Here is a 14,614-nt window from a genome sequence, read left to right as displayed (position 1 = left end):
TGCCCAGGCAAACACCGAGCCTGTCCCTGCCCGGGGGGAGCAGCAAGGACGAGCCCCCGCTTCTCTGCAAACACCCCACACAGCTCTCGCCTTGCCCGGCCCGCTGGGGACCTTTGAGGGGGCTCCCTCCACCCACCCTAAATATGTATTGGCAGAGCATCGCCGGCAAGCACAGTACATTGGAGACAGATGCGAGCCCCACAGCGGCGCGAGGATCCAGACGTGCCTCTCTCAGCAGCCTTCGGAGCCATCATTTAAGCAAGAAGTACTGCGCCACAGGACTTCTGCACCCCTCCCTCTCACCCAAAACTTCTTGCTCTGGGGTTTAGCACTCGGCAAATCATCCTCTCCCCACCCCAGGGCTGCTCCCGTGCCTCCCCCAGCTCCCCAGGCGGGGAGAGGCCCCCGCAGGCGCGCAGCCCCGCGGCGCTGGCCTCCCTCCCTCCCCGCAGCTCGCCGGATTCCTGAGCGCTGACACAGGATTCTGCGGCGATGAGTGCACAGAGCCTTCCTCCCCTGCCCCAGGAGAGGACGGACGGGTGGGGGTAACGCCAGGTCGCATCAGGCCAGGAGGGAGCAAGAGCATCGGGAGAGATATCCGGAGCCTCCTGCGAGCCCCGGCCCCTCGGCTCCCAGCCCTGCGGCTTCCTCCAGCCCCTGCCTGGCGCCTGTCCCGGGCCAGACGTCCGTCCATCCCTTTAAAGGCTGAGATGATTCACACCATTAACACTCCCTTATTGGCAAGAGCCAGTTTTAAATCATTCCCACTCGCCAGAAGGTATCCCCGTTGCGAGCCACGGCTCATATACAACCAGTGATCACTCCTGGCTGATTAGAGCAGGGGAAACGTAAAAGCCTGCCGTTCACCATCCTGCCCAAACATCACCTGGGCAGCCACGCTTTCAGCATCTATCCCACCCTCTGGCTGTGCCGAGGGATTTTCCCAGCACCTCTCCTCTCTCAGGGGACCTAATCTGATCTGCGGGGATCGCAGCAGCCCAGGCAAACACTTCCGACAGCTCATTGCTATTATAGGAAGGTGAGGATCCTGCCATTTTGCTATGAAGTCATATCCTCCTCGACCCCATGAGGTAGTTTCCATAGGAGTCATCCTCTCTTCCAAGCGATGGAAGTTTTTATTTTTATCTGGCTTATTTATGTACTTTTCCCCTGCATCGGCATCAGCCTGAGAAGCAGGTTTGGGTTGTCAGCCGCTCCTCGATCTCGTTCCCCCTTCCTTGCTCTGCTGTCCCACCCCATCACCCTCACCTCTGCGGCGATTGAAAAGCAGCGCTGTGAGCAGAAGGAAAAGTCCAGGGGTTGAAGCAGCACAATGGAACAGATTAATTAAGGAAAACAGACCCTGTTTAGGTAAAAGTGATTATAGGATTTAATTTTTTTTTTTTTTTTTAAAGGGAAGGAAATAAACAGAAAAGAAGAAAAGTTGATTCCAAAAGTATCAGCATAATGATTACTGGTGTTTTTTGAGACTCGTTTCCCAGCAGCAGTGCAGACCCCTCTATATCGAGCCAAAGCTCACTGGCAGCTCCCTCACCTCGGTTATTTTTCCCAGCCCCCTCAGCAGCAGCCACTTTGACTCCCTGGGGACACATGCATCCTGGGGAGCAAACCCCACACGTTACAAAAACACAGCTACAGGAACCATGCTGGCGCAGCAGAGACGGCTCCGGCAGCCGAGGGAGATGGACTGAGTTTTTTGGGAACCTGGCACTGTGGTTACCAGCCAGTAAGACAGAACTTGCTCTGCCTCAGCTCCACGGAAAGGTCATGCCAGCCAGAAGGAGCTGCGCTGGCACCTCTGAGCTGTCTTTGTTGTATTTTCAGAAGCCAACAGCAATTAAGGCATTGCACAACTCCTCTCTGGACGATAAAATAGATATAAGCGCTGCTGGGTATCTGTGCCAAAGGGAGGTTGGGTCTTGTGTGCACAAGGACACCAGAGCCACACAAACCCACTGGACCAGATGTTCTTCCAGCAGTTTGATGCCCAGAAAATCATTAGATAGAGCAAGCTGCTCCCCCTCAACTCCCCAGGAGTGCCTCCATCACATTTCAGTGCTTGGGAGCTGACAGCAAGCCCTGGGCAAAACCATCTGCTTCCACGGAGATACTGTTTCTGAACTTGGAGCAGGACTGCAGTGGTGCCTCACCTTGAGAAGAAAGCCGTGCTTGTACAGGAGCAGGAGGTCATTTCCATCCCCCAGCCCAGCTTCAGACCCACATCAGCAACTCATGTCTTCAGAGCAGGACCTTCTTCTGCAAGGGAGCAGGAGGAGAGCTGGGGACAGTCCTCTGTAGCCACCTTCCTCCTCCCTCTGCTCTCCTCTTCCTGGAGAGGTCCCAAGGTGACCTCACCTCCCATCTGACAGCCCAGCTGTTGGACTGTAGGTTCTCCTGGAAAGCACTTGTACAAGTGAAGCAGGGACTGTCACCTCCCAAAGGTCATCAAGTGGAAAGAAATGTCTCATCACATGCAACTTCCTTGGTGTTGTCTACCAGACTAAAATTGTATGTTACCATTAAGTGCAATTATCAAGAAAATTGAGATGGTAGGACTTTCATTTTTACGGAAGAACAAGGAGCTACGAACTTGTAAAGCTGCCTCTAAGCTGTCTCAGACCAGCCATCTCTCACAGAAACCAAGTGTAACCCCCAGCCCAGTGCTCCCAGTAAGGGACAGCACTGCCTGCCAATGTGGGGCCTATTCCAGCCACACCACAGAAAGCAAAGAGCAGAAAGCTTCACATTGGCCATCACTCGTCTCCCACACCACCCCCCAGCCCTCCCACCTTAGCCGGACCCCCAAGGTTTGGCCAGATATCCCAGCACACAGACATCTTCCTTGACTCATAAGAGATGCAAACCACAGTTGAAAAGTTCATTAATTAGGAGCAGGGAAGCCTTTAGTGAATCTTCCAGCAAGAAGCAGAGGAAAAAAAAAGTTTCCCCCACAATTCAGTCTAATTACAACGCCTTGGGGCTCTCCATAGTCACTGTGAAGCTGAGGCCAAACTTTCCTCCTCACTCCTTAGAGCAGGAACTTTAACCCAGTTACACTGATAATGAAAACAAAAAAAAAAAAAAAAGGTGCTGTGATAGTCATCATTGTAACTATTCTGTAAGTAACAGCGAACAGCAGCCACTGAGAAATCCCTCTGGCGGAGCAGCAGCTGGCTGTGAGCACAACCTCCACCCGGGCAGGATCCACTGGCAGCCCCCAGCCCAAAGCTTTGAGCAAATAGCCAGAGGCCAACCCTCGTCTGGTTGTGCCACAAGGCCAAGACTGCGCAGCTGCTCTTCTGGGATTTAGCAATCGCTTTCCTCCCCCAGAGTGACTCTGCACGGGAGGGACTGTCTGAGCAAGACCTCAAATGCCACGGCAGCTCTAGCCCTGGGAAGAGCCTGTAAGCAGCAGATCCTGGGAAGGGCTCCAGTTGCCCTGACACAAGTTCCCCTTCTTCCCAGCTCCCAGAGGAGCTGGACTCCGACCCACCCCGAGCCTCCGGCGAGGCAGGGTGGATCCAGCCACAGACATGCAGCAACCACACCCTGGCTGCTGCTTGCCCTGCTCCCCGGCCCTCCTCCTCCTCCCACCCCGAGCCAAGCGGGGGCACAAACAGGGACTAGACTTATACAGTTGAAAATATTTAATACGTGTTGTACACGTAGAATTACATTTTATACAAAACAAGATACATCACTGAAGGAGAACACTGTACAAAAATCCCTACGGGAGCCCCAAGCCTTTATACAACAAAGACCGGGAGTTACCAAGCCTAACGAACAGGCTCAAGGACTTTCCGTCAGAGCATCTGTAAACTTCGTTTCTCTCAATAAACACTTTTTAAAAGCACCAGGTAATATTTCTGACCTAAACCTTTCCAAAATAGAGACTTTATTTAATAAACTTAATACTTTCCAAGCTTAAAATATTATCCGGTGGGAGTGCCCCCGCTGCCGGCACCAGCCGAGGAGTCTCCCCCCGGGCGCCGGGGAGGGCGGCGGCCCTGCCGGGAAGGGGAATTCCGGGAGGGCAGGGCCGGGGGCGCTCCCAGGGCGGGTGCCGGCGGACGGGGCCCGCGGTGCCGGCGGCGGGCGGGGAAAGGAAGTGCTGCCGGTGCTCTTCCCGTGCGGCGGGGCAGCGGCACGGCACCGGGACCCGCCGGAGCCCCGCGGCGCTGCCCGCCCTCCTCCGGCGGGCCGGGGGTGTGGGAGGAGCGCGGGGGTGTCACCTCTGGGTCCGGCTGCCCGTCTGTCCGCCAGGCCCCCCCCTCCCCGCGGCGGAGCGGGGACGAGTCTCTGCGAGCCGCGCATCAGAAGGCCACGATGGCCGTGCTCCAGGGGTTGAGGGTCCGCAGCACCGGCTCGTCGCAGCAAATCTGTCCCGGTTCGGCCGCCGCCTCGGCGGGTGTCGTCGTCGCCTCGCCGCCTTCAAGAGGCGCCCGCCGCCGGCCCTTGGGCTCCTTGCTGAGCAGTCCCGAGAAGCTGGAGCCGAAGATGCTGATGAGGCTGGCCACGTTGCCCGTCTCCATGTCCTCTTGCTCGCCCGGCGACGGCGACTCCTCCACCTCGCGGCGTGGCTTCTTCACCGGGGAGCCCGCCTGGCCCCGCTCACCGGCGCTCCGCTTCCGAGGGCAATGTGGCAGCGAGGTCACAGCGGTGGCAGTGGCGCAGTCCCCGCGGGTCGCTTCGCCGCCCGCCGCGCAGCAGCAGCAGCTGCAGCCGCAGCAACAGCGCCGCGGCCGGGGGCCTTCGCAGTCCGCACCGGGCAGCCGCGGGCCGGCCCTGGCCGCCTCGTCCTGCGGAGGCGGCGGCGGCGGCTCTCCGGCCGCCCAAGTGGTGGTGCAGGGCGGCGGCTGCTCCTCGGGGGGCCCGCAGGCGGCGGGGGGAGGCTCGGGCGGGCAGCCCGGCTCGCTCAGGTAGACCTGCCGGGCGCTGCGCAGCACCAGCGACACCAGGAGGTTCTTGTGCAGTTTGAGGCCGCCGCGCTGGCCCCGGGCGCTGTAGATCTTGCCCAGCGAGATGCTGACGATGCGGTGCGCCTCCAGCTTGAACTCCATGGGGGACGAGGCGGGGGTGGGCGCCGGGCCGTGGGGACCGGGACCGAGAGGAAGCCGCGCCGCGCCTGCCGCCTCCGCCCGCAACGACACTCCGCGCGCTGCTCCTTCGCGCCGCCGACTGAGGCGAGCCCACGCGCCCGGCCAACTTTTATACCGCCCCCGCCCCGGCCAATCAGGGCGCCCCGCCGGCCGCTCCAACCGCCGGCTGGCCCCCGCGCGCCCGCGCCGGCCAATGGCGAGGCAGGGGAGCGGGTTCGAACACTCGCCCCGCGGAGAGGGCTCTTAAAGCGGCAACGCCAGCGCACGGCTGCTGGTGGGGCCCTCCTGCCGGCAGCGCTGTAGCAGCACCCCAGTTCTGCAGCACCCCGGCTCCACCGCACTCCAAATTTGCCTGGTCTGATCAACAGGCAGCATCAGGAATTTTGGCCAAAACAACTAAAACATTTCTGAGGGGAAAAAAAAAACATACAAAACACCACCACCACAAATGAAAAGTAACCCTTGTTTTCTGCATTTTAAAAACGTTTCCCCCAATTTCAGCACCCGCCTCTGACATGTCGTGTTAGAGAGGCAACTGGTGTTGGTGTTGGCTGCACAGGGTAGTGTACCTTTGAGTACTTCAAGGAAAATCTGCCGTGACGTTGAGCAGAAAGCCATCCCTGCCTAGCTGCCAGGCTGAGATCCGCTCCAGGGCTCTGGTGGTGAAGGCTCCCGAAAGCCCAGGGTAAATGAGGAACATCTGCAAAGGGGATGGGAAGGGCTATAAGGGTGGATGGGGGAGGACAACAGGCCACCAGCATCTCCAGGGGTGATGAGGACCACGGCAGCCTGGAGGACTTTGTTTGGGAACTGAAACCTTGCTCTGCTGGAGCTGTGAAAACTGGTGGCGGGGCCAGCCTGGTGGCTGAGGACCACAGGGGACAACCCACCGCCCACAGACACAGCTCCGGGCACCGGAGAAGCCTCTGAGAAAGCTCCACACAGCTCTTGCACTGGGCAAGCTGGGGGATGTTTTGGGGCTTGGAGCAGGGACTCTCCTTCTCCCACCCAGGAGCAATCACTGCCTGCAAAAAGGCAAGAAGTGAAAGGACCCAAAATTAAGGAAGTTCAATGTGCTGCCCTGGAGTATCGGTTTCCATTCCAGCTGACACACAGCAACTTGCTTCTATCTCTTTTATTTTCCAAGGGATTCATCTGCAGACCCCCCCAAAAGGAGAGCCATGGCCTGCTGTGATGCTTTATTGGCATGATCTGCCACCATGTCCTGGCTCACCGGAAGAACAAGGGGGTGGCTGTTCCCAGCAGTAACAAAAAACAGGTGAAGATTCAGCCACATCTAGTTGACACAGCAGGAGCTTTCCTCCCAAAACCCCCACACTCGGACCAAACACATGTTTTTCTCCTGCTTGAGCATAACTGGAAAAACTCAAATGCCACTTTCTGGATATTGAACACAACAGCATGTCAAGCTGGTGCATGACATCTCAAAATGTCCACCTCCTCTTGCACAAACCTGTCACGCTCCATCTCAAACAATGAGACTGGAGCACGCTCAACCTCATGGTCAAAACACCAGCCAAAGCAGCCGGTCCCAGCTTTACCTTTGCCCACACCTGGCTGAGCCTCTCCCGGCTGCAGAGCACGGGGCTGTCACCCCCACGCCCGGCGTGGGAGGCCGGAGGGACGCGAGCCCCAGTGGTGGGAACCAAGGGTTTCCAGACCCGCCAAACCTGCTCCTTGTGCCTCGGAGAGCAGGTAACACCCTGGCCTAAGCCCTCAGGTCAGTCTAACCAGCTGGGGCAGGTCTGGGCTGGGATGTTTGGGACTGCAGTCATGCCTCCTCGCCCGCAGCCGGCACGTCTGCCCGTCACTGGTGTCCCCTCCATGGCACGGCTTTCGGTTGTGCCCCCGCAAAACGGCTTGTCCGTCACCAGGCGGGTTGCTCTGGGACTGGTTTGCAGGACCCAAGCACCTTCATCCTCAGCAGAGATGACCCTGGTTAGAAGGATAAAGCCAGGTTTGATAAATCTCAGCTGGGTACACTCCCAACTTGGATGAAGAGCAGTGGTGCAAAGCCACCCTACCGGCTGAAAAAGGGGAACACAGGCGGAGGAGACACGGCGCAAGAGCTCTGCTGAGGAAAGATGCCTGGATACAAGCAGACCGACCTGTTCTGCTGCTCACCGCCTCACCCCCATGGTGTGCAGCACCATTTCTCTCTGGTCACCAGGTTTTGGCTACCCACCCTGTCTAGGAGCAGGTGGATCAGCAGCCTCTCCCCTGCCCTGGCCAAGGATAAGGATGATGGCGACAGGTACAGAGCAGTCTCTCATCCTTATTAGCGCTCAGAGAGGGGACTTTGGGGAGCCAACAGCAAGGAGCAGAGGTGCACGCCATCAGAGCTACTGCCCAGTAGCACCAGTGTCACCCACCAACACTGCACCTGGTGTCAGGCACAACCGTGGGTGCATGTTAATCCCAGGGCACCAAAGCCCTGCCCTGACACTGCCCTGCCTGCACGTCATGCCCTTTGCAAAGAGATGGGAGGGGGTTGCTCTCCTGGGGTGGGGGGCACCTGTGCAAAATGAAGGCAGGAAGAGACCGACAGCAGCGCAAGCAGAGCACATCTAGCAGCACACAGGCAGCCCATTTAAGCCAGGCAGTATTTTGGTGGCAGCCCTGCCTCTCCCTCCCAGGCTGATGTCATGCTTTAGTAAGTTGGAGGCAAAGTCACATAGTCACATGGCAGCTTCTGAGGTCAGAGCCTGGGTGGCTTTGTCTGCCTGCCTGCCTGCCCTGGGCTCCTGCCTGCACCCAGAGCCCACCCCTGCTGGTGGATGACCCTGCTGGGGATCCCCTCTGAGCAGAGCATCTCCAGGATACCCACAGCTCGGCATCTCAGGGATACACACAGCTCCTCAGCGGGGCCGGCATCCCAGACACTCGGACACGCCTCATGTCCATCTGTCTGTCTGTCTGCCCAAAGAAAGAACATTGCCCCCCATCTCTAGGGGGTCACAGGGGGATATGGGAGGTGGAGGAAAGGGTGTGACAGGGTGCTCTAATCTCTGCATGTGATCTAACCGGGTTGGAAGGGGTTTGACGAACAATTAACAATCCTCCGGCTCAGCTGCCGTTTCCCGAAATAGCTCTGGCAGGAGGAGGAGGAGGGAGGACGGGCTGGCAGACAAAGGTGGCCTCTCCGCCAGCAAGCTGCAGCCGGCAGCGTGGCCGGCAAGCCGGCAGAGGAGGCAGCCCCGGAGGCCGAGCAGCGGGGAGCCCACGGCCCCACCTGGAAAGGAAAACAATGCGAGATAAAAGCAGCTCGGGGCAGGAAACAGCTTGTGGTACAAAATCATAATTGCAAAGGGCTGCGCACACCACCGGGTTTTTTGGAGGCGTTGAAATCCGCCTTCAACGGCAAGCAGAGGAGGTCGGCGCCGGAGAGCTCATCGGGGATTCGTGCTGTTGCATCTTTGCTACCTACGGCAGCAAAACCCCGTCTGGGGTCCTCCCGTCCCCCCCAGCCGCAGCCCACGGTGCTGAGGATGTGGTTAGCAAGATCCTGTTTCGACAGTGGCGCCTGTCCACATCCCCACCCCCCCGCCAGCCCCTCACTGTCACCAAATGTGTGTCCCAGGCCCCAGGGGGAAGCCAGCTGCAGCAAAGAGATGGAAAACCCTCTGGGTAGGACAGATGGTGAAATTAAGGTCCACTCAAGCACAGGCTGAAGCCGTCCATCGCTTTTTTTGGCTGTCCCAGCACCACTGCAGCACACTGTCCCCTTACTCTTCAATTCGGACCAGGATTCATGAGTTAGACCCTGCCCAGGAAGAAGATGTGAACAAAAAAAATGATGAAGGGTTGGACTAGATGGCCTTTAAAGTTCCCCTCCAACCCAAACTATTCTATGATTCTATGAAAACAGCCTCACCTCCCTCACCACCAGTGGGGCTGGGGCAAAAGCCTTTGTGCCACCAGCTGCCTGAAGCAAAAACGGAGCTTGGGGACAGCCAAAGCCCCAGAGAGATCCAGGTGCATCCCCTGGGGAGTTGCTGATGGAAGCTAAACAGGACACGGAGGAACATTTCCAAACGTGAACATGGATCCATCTGCAGCCCAAGTTCATTTCTAGATGGGAATAACAAGCATCTGAATTGTGAGGGACCCCTGCAGGGCTCAGGAGCAGGAGGCGGTTTGTTTGGGGTTGTTTTTTTTTTTTCCTTCAGAAAAATCGATGATTCACAGGGATGCAGTCTGGACCTGCTGCAATCGGATATCAGTAACTAATTCCCCAGAGTTCCCAACTGCTCTGGTTTATCTGTGCTTGGAGATAAGGTCAGAAGAGCTGGAAAACATCCCAAAAGACAGCCGAGAGCACTAACCACTAATCCCTGCCGAATGAAAAACAAACACAACTTGCAAGTGAAACAAATACAAACAAATCAATACAAACCTAAACCCAAAGGAGAGGAAGCAGCTCCCTCAGCTTCTGAGAGCTCCTAAACACCCGCCCTGCAAACCACAACAGCGTGTGAGCCTCCAGTACAGCCACCTACTCGAAAGCACAGGGGTTTTCCAGGGTTAAAAACCCCATTCTTGTCGGCAGAGATGATAGTGCAGATACCCCAGGCAGTCAGGACTCTCTCCTACATGTCTCTTTTTTTTTTTTCTCTTTTCCACCAGTGACCTGGGATTCCCCCTTTTGCTCCTGCACAAATCATTTTAAATTTCCTTTCTCTTACTCTGAGCCACCAGCTTGGGATTTTCCTCCTCTGTCCTGGAGACCCGTGGCCCTGAACCCTTGCCTGGCAGAAATCCTGCTACTCCTCCAACAGTCTCTCCATACACAAAAGGGGGAAAAAAAATCCCACTCCCAGCTATCAGCTTCTTCAGGCAGCCATTTCCCTTGGAAAAATGTGGCCCCATATCTTTCAGTGTTTTATGGAACTGGTTTGGGTTTCCTGGGGAAAAAAAGAGCATTTATTTGTCTGAGGTTTCCCATCAGACAACCCTTCTATTGTAGTCCACCTTCCTGTACTTTTTTTCTCTGTCTGATATGCCTACAGCAGGTCCTGTGCCATTTTCAAAGATGCGGGCTGCCTTGTGTCCAGGGAGAAAAGCAGCAGGACAGCCCTGGGATGCAGCCCAGCAGAGCCCAGTGATTTGCTCCCCAGCAAACTCTTTGCTACAGAAGAAGACAGCCTCAGTGGCCTTCACCTGCGGCCCAGCACAGGGTTAAACATCTCAAATTAATCATGTGAACTCCGCACGGAGCCAGGCGAAATCACAGTTCAGCAAACCACGGGGCAGATCGCCTGCCCAAAGGACCCTCAGCCTATTTTTTTTTTTTCTCTCCCTGTATCTCAATGTCACCTTCCTTTTAGCTGGCAGGCATGATGACTGCAGCCCTCTGCACATCCCAGAGCGCAGGATGCATCCTCTGTGCAACTGCTTCCCACTTAAGCATGATGGGGAGGTGGTACAATGATGCTCCTGATTCACAGGGCTGTTATCCGTGGGGAGCCTGCCTGCTCAGCTCCCTGCTAACGAAAGGGGAGACCATGGTCTTGTCACTTGCCAGCACAGCACACCACACGTAGCGCTTATCAAAAGTCCAAAGGCATGCCAGGAGGGAACCTTCCAAGTTCTCAGAGAAGCAACCACTGATGAGAACAGCAAGGGTAGAGTAGATCTTCCCTGTCCCGAATCCCTCCTCCCACCAGCAAGGAAAACTGCAAAAGAAAACACCTGTGCCTCTCAGCAGGTGTTAACTGCTCCTACTCCTTCTGATCTGTGCCACTTCCCTCTTCTAGGAACCTTCCTCGGGCCATCCTTCACCTGGTTTGCGGAGCTGACTACGTGTTGCAGCCCAGAGCCCTGGAAAGGTCGTCCATGGACACAGGGATAACGAGGAAGGTTGTGGGGAAGGGCTGCTGAGGAAAAGCCCCTTCTAATTTCACCCACTTAAAAAAGTAAAGAGGACTCTGGAAGTCCAGCACCTCACTGCTCACATAATTTAACCTCTTTGGGGGTCCAGGTAAGCTCTGAGCATCCCTGGCATCTTGTGGCAGGCAGTCCCAGAGGTTCACCCTGCAGAAAGTAATGTCACCTTTGCCCAATTTCATTTCCCATTTTCATCTTCATTAAGTAAACAATTATTCATGCACTACAAAAAGGAAAATTAACTTTCTCCAAAACAACCCTTATTCTGAATAGTCATCTTGCATCCTTCCATGAATTATCACCTAGCATTTGCTAATTTATTCCATACTTGATTGCATTTTTACCATTTTTGTCCGGTTGCCCAGTCTGGGATTGCTGTCTCTACTGCACACAAGCCTTGCACTGTTACAAACTCACCCAAGGGTACGGCTACAGCATGAAACCAGCTCTCATTAGACAATGAGAGCACACAAGAGACAGCAACAGGAGGATAAGCCACGACAACAGGAAGAATTTCAGTCACGTTTCACTCCTTCCCAGACAACTGCAAGCCCAAGGAAACCCGCTCTGTTGGCTCCATCACGTGCGACCAGGAGCATCCAAGTCTTCTGGGCAAGGACCAGTCGCCTCTTGGCACCTTCTTATTTTAACACCTCAGTGTCACTAAATTCAGGGGACCACTCCATCACATAGTTGAGGCCTCATGTTGTCTGTTCCCTTTGTGCTTCACAGGGAAGTCACCACAGATTTGTAAAAACGAGGGTGAGGAAACCCAGTTACAAACACAGAGGGGCCACAAGTGGGTAGGATTTGATGGAAACCTTTGAGATTTGATGTAAGCCCTCGCTGCCCACCACAACACTGCATATTTAGCTACAGCCTAGTGTTTTGTATCAAATTGTTACTGCCTTAATTCTTCTCTCACAACCACCATAGAAAAGCTTCAACAACTTTCACTAAAAATGCAAATGAGAAAGAAAAACCCCAAAGCATCTGAAAACCATTTGCTTTATCGTTTCTTCCTTTAACTTTAAAGCCTTGTCTGTGGGGAAAAAAAAAATCCCCTATGCTCCTACAAATTGAAGTTCAAACCAATCCAGCTTTTCCCCCGAGAGGAAAAGCCATCCCTTCCCCATCAAATGCATATTCTTTGCACCAGGCTAGTATGGGATCACACACACACCCCTGTGCGTGTACACACATGCCACAAAAACTTTCCCAAAAAAAGTTTCAGTGAAGCCCAGTTCTTGCCTGCAGACAACTGGGATTTTGACGAGCTGGCACTTTTTCATGCAGAAGTGTTTAATCAGATCTTTCCTGACCAGTTCTGCAGCTGTGTGACATGCACTGAGCACTCTTCTCCTAGGGAGAAATTGGTTAGACGAGCACACCAAAAAGCTACCGAAACACTCCTTGCTGCTTCCAAATGGAAAACTCAGAGCTCACCACAAGAAACAGCAAAAACGCCCCCATTCTGAAAAATACATAGCAGCGCAGTTGGAGTGGCTTTCACGTGAAAAATCTAAATTGTTTACTACATGGCATAAATGAATTTTCAGCATCAAAGAAAAGGCTGTCCTTTTTATTCCTGGAAGGTCTGCAACTTCCCTACATTTTGCTAGCACCTCCTTATTTTCAGCCCTCAACAGCTCTGTGAAGCTTTAAACTTTTTTGCAAATGTGTAAAAGAAACATTTTCAATTAAGTGAATAAAGTGTTGACGTAATTTATTACAAGGTTTCTGAAATTCCTAGCCAGTAACTCACAAGAGGCTACAGGAGCTTTTCCCTTTTCATTCCCAGTGCAGTGAAGGTTTCAAGGGATGCTTGGCGAGAACAAGTCTAACTGTCATGTGTGTTCGAACAAACCTAACCCAGATAATCTTCACTGCTCAGAATATACCACGTTTTCAAACACCCTAACTACTACAGACAAATCCCTTGGAGGCTCCAAACACTGAGCAACAAGGCTACGACATTCAGCAAGCGGCTTCAGAGCGATGTCCCCACTGTGGGTATGCATTTGAAGAGGCACGTTATAGTGTCATGTATCATGCTCCAAGCTTGTTTGTGATACACTAATTGTTAAGGCACAGCACATTGGGAAACGCTGTCCTTGCAGAGTGCAGCAGCACCCAAAGGAGAGCCAGCGTGGGTACTCGGTGAATACCAGGCCTCTGCTGTGACAGTCTTGGCAGGAAGAAACCAGAACTGCCGAGCAGCTCCAGCCCAAACCAAGCTCTCCTTCTCCTGCCTGGAAACACACCGGACTTCTTTCTCTATCCCAACAAGAAGCCCAAAGCTGCTAGAGGAGGTGAGGGCTGTGACACAGTGTGGTGAACGGCAGCAATGGGGAAGGCAGGAGCTCTGAAGGGCGTGAAGCATAGGTGGAAGTCACAGGAGGATTCTGGGGGGTACAAGGTCTTTGGGGGGACTGGGACAAACTGGCCCAGTGACCCCTTGGCACCATTTTTTCCAGGAGGGAACCCCCTGTGCTCACCACAGAGACTGCCCTCCCCAAAACCCGCTGATGTGGGAAACAAGCCATTGAAGGTGCAGCAAGGAAGGGCCAGCAAACACAGACCCGAAAGCTGCTGCCTGTTGCACCACACCTGGCAAGCTGGGGTTTCCCAGGCATGGGGCTGGCCAAAGCAGGAGTCAACTCTCACCCCACAAACTGCAGAAACTGGTTTTACATGTGCCACAGCCTTCCCACCCTGCACTCGTGAGCAAACCTGCTGCGATTGCAAAATCCAGGTATCCAGTTCACATGCTGAGGAAGCACCTCTGCAAATGGGTTTTGTGGCTGTTCCCTCAGTGAACCAGCACTGCCTTTGCCTGGGATGCTGGACTGCAGCCATGTTCCAAAAGCACAGGAAAACTTTTGTCATGAAAGCAAAGATTTGGGGAATTACTCCTGATTGAGCCTCTGCAAGCTTGACCATCATGCCTGTCTGCCCCATAGGACTAACACAGGGACATCCCCCAGCACTGCGTGGGCACCCTTCTTCTCCTGCCAGCCCTTCTAAGCTCAGGGCTATCTATGCTCAAAGTTGAGCCTGTTAAGAAGCCCAGAGATTTAAGAGAGGAGAGAGTAAGGGAACAGGGGATCCTCGCCATGGGGTGGACAACAGCCAGGAGGCAAAGGCCTGTTCTCGCCTGGAGGTGGGTGGAGGAAGGAAGCGGTGCCTGTTCACTGCGGGGCAGGAAAGGCGAAAGGGAGCCGCTCTCCCCTTCTTCCTGCCCCAGTGGGCAGGAACGCAGCCTGGCCAGGCCACTCACACCAAACACCCTGCCTGGGACCATGACTTGCTACTCAGTACAAGAGGCCGACACGCAGGAGACACAGCGGCGAGAGGGACATTTTGCCTCAGAGCACTGAGAGGCCGCCCGGGGCCTAGTGGGCCGCAGGCTCCCGGGGCCTAGCAAAACCCTCACGAAGAGCCGGGACGACCCCATGCGCCTGCCGCACACCCCTCCTGGAGGGTCATTCCCGCCGGCAGCAGGCTGGGGGCACCCACCGCCGCCCCCCTTAGCAGTCCCTGAGTACCGGCGGTCCCGCCGAGGCGCCGCCTGCTCCCTCCGGCAG

At 55.1% G+C, this 14,614-nt stretch overlaps 1 protein-coding gene across 1 annotated transcript; it reads right to left on the bottom strand.

Moving 5' to 3' along the window:
* Window positions 1-3,650: 3,650 nt before the first annotated feature.
* IER5 (immediate early response 5) lies at window positions 3,651-14,591 on the bottom strand. Its single transcript, XM_065071818.1, has one exon. The coding sequence runs from the start codon at window positions 5,079-5,081 to the stop codon at window positions 4,335-4,337; it is 747 nt and encodes a 248-aa protein (XP_064927890.1). The 5' UTR covers window positions 5,082-14,591; the 3' UTR covers window positions 3,651-4,334.
* Window positions 14,592-14,614: the final 23 nt, after the last annotated feature.

This window comes from Columba livia, chromosome 8 (genome assembly GCF_036013475.1).
Source record: "Columba livia isolate bColLiv1 breed racing homer chromosome 8, bColLiv1.pat.W.v2, whole genome shotgun sequence".
Classification (NCBI taxonomy): Eukaryota; Metazoa; Chordata; class Aves; order Columbiformes; family Columbidae; genus Columba; species Columba livia.
The sequence above is the reverse complement of the archived record's forward strand: the minus strand, read 5'-3'. Positions and strand labels throughout refer to the sequence as shown.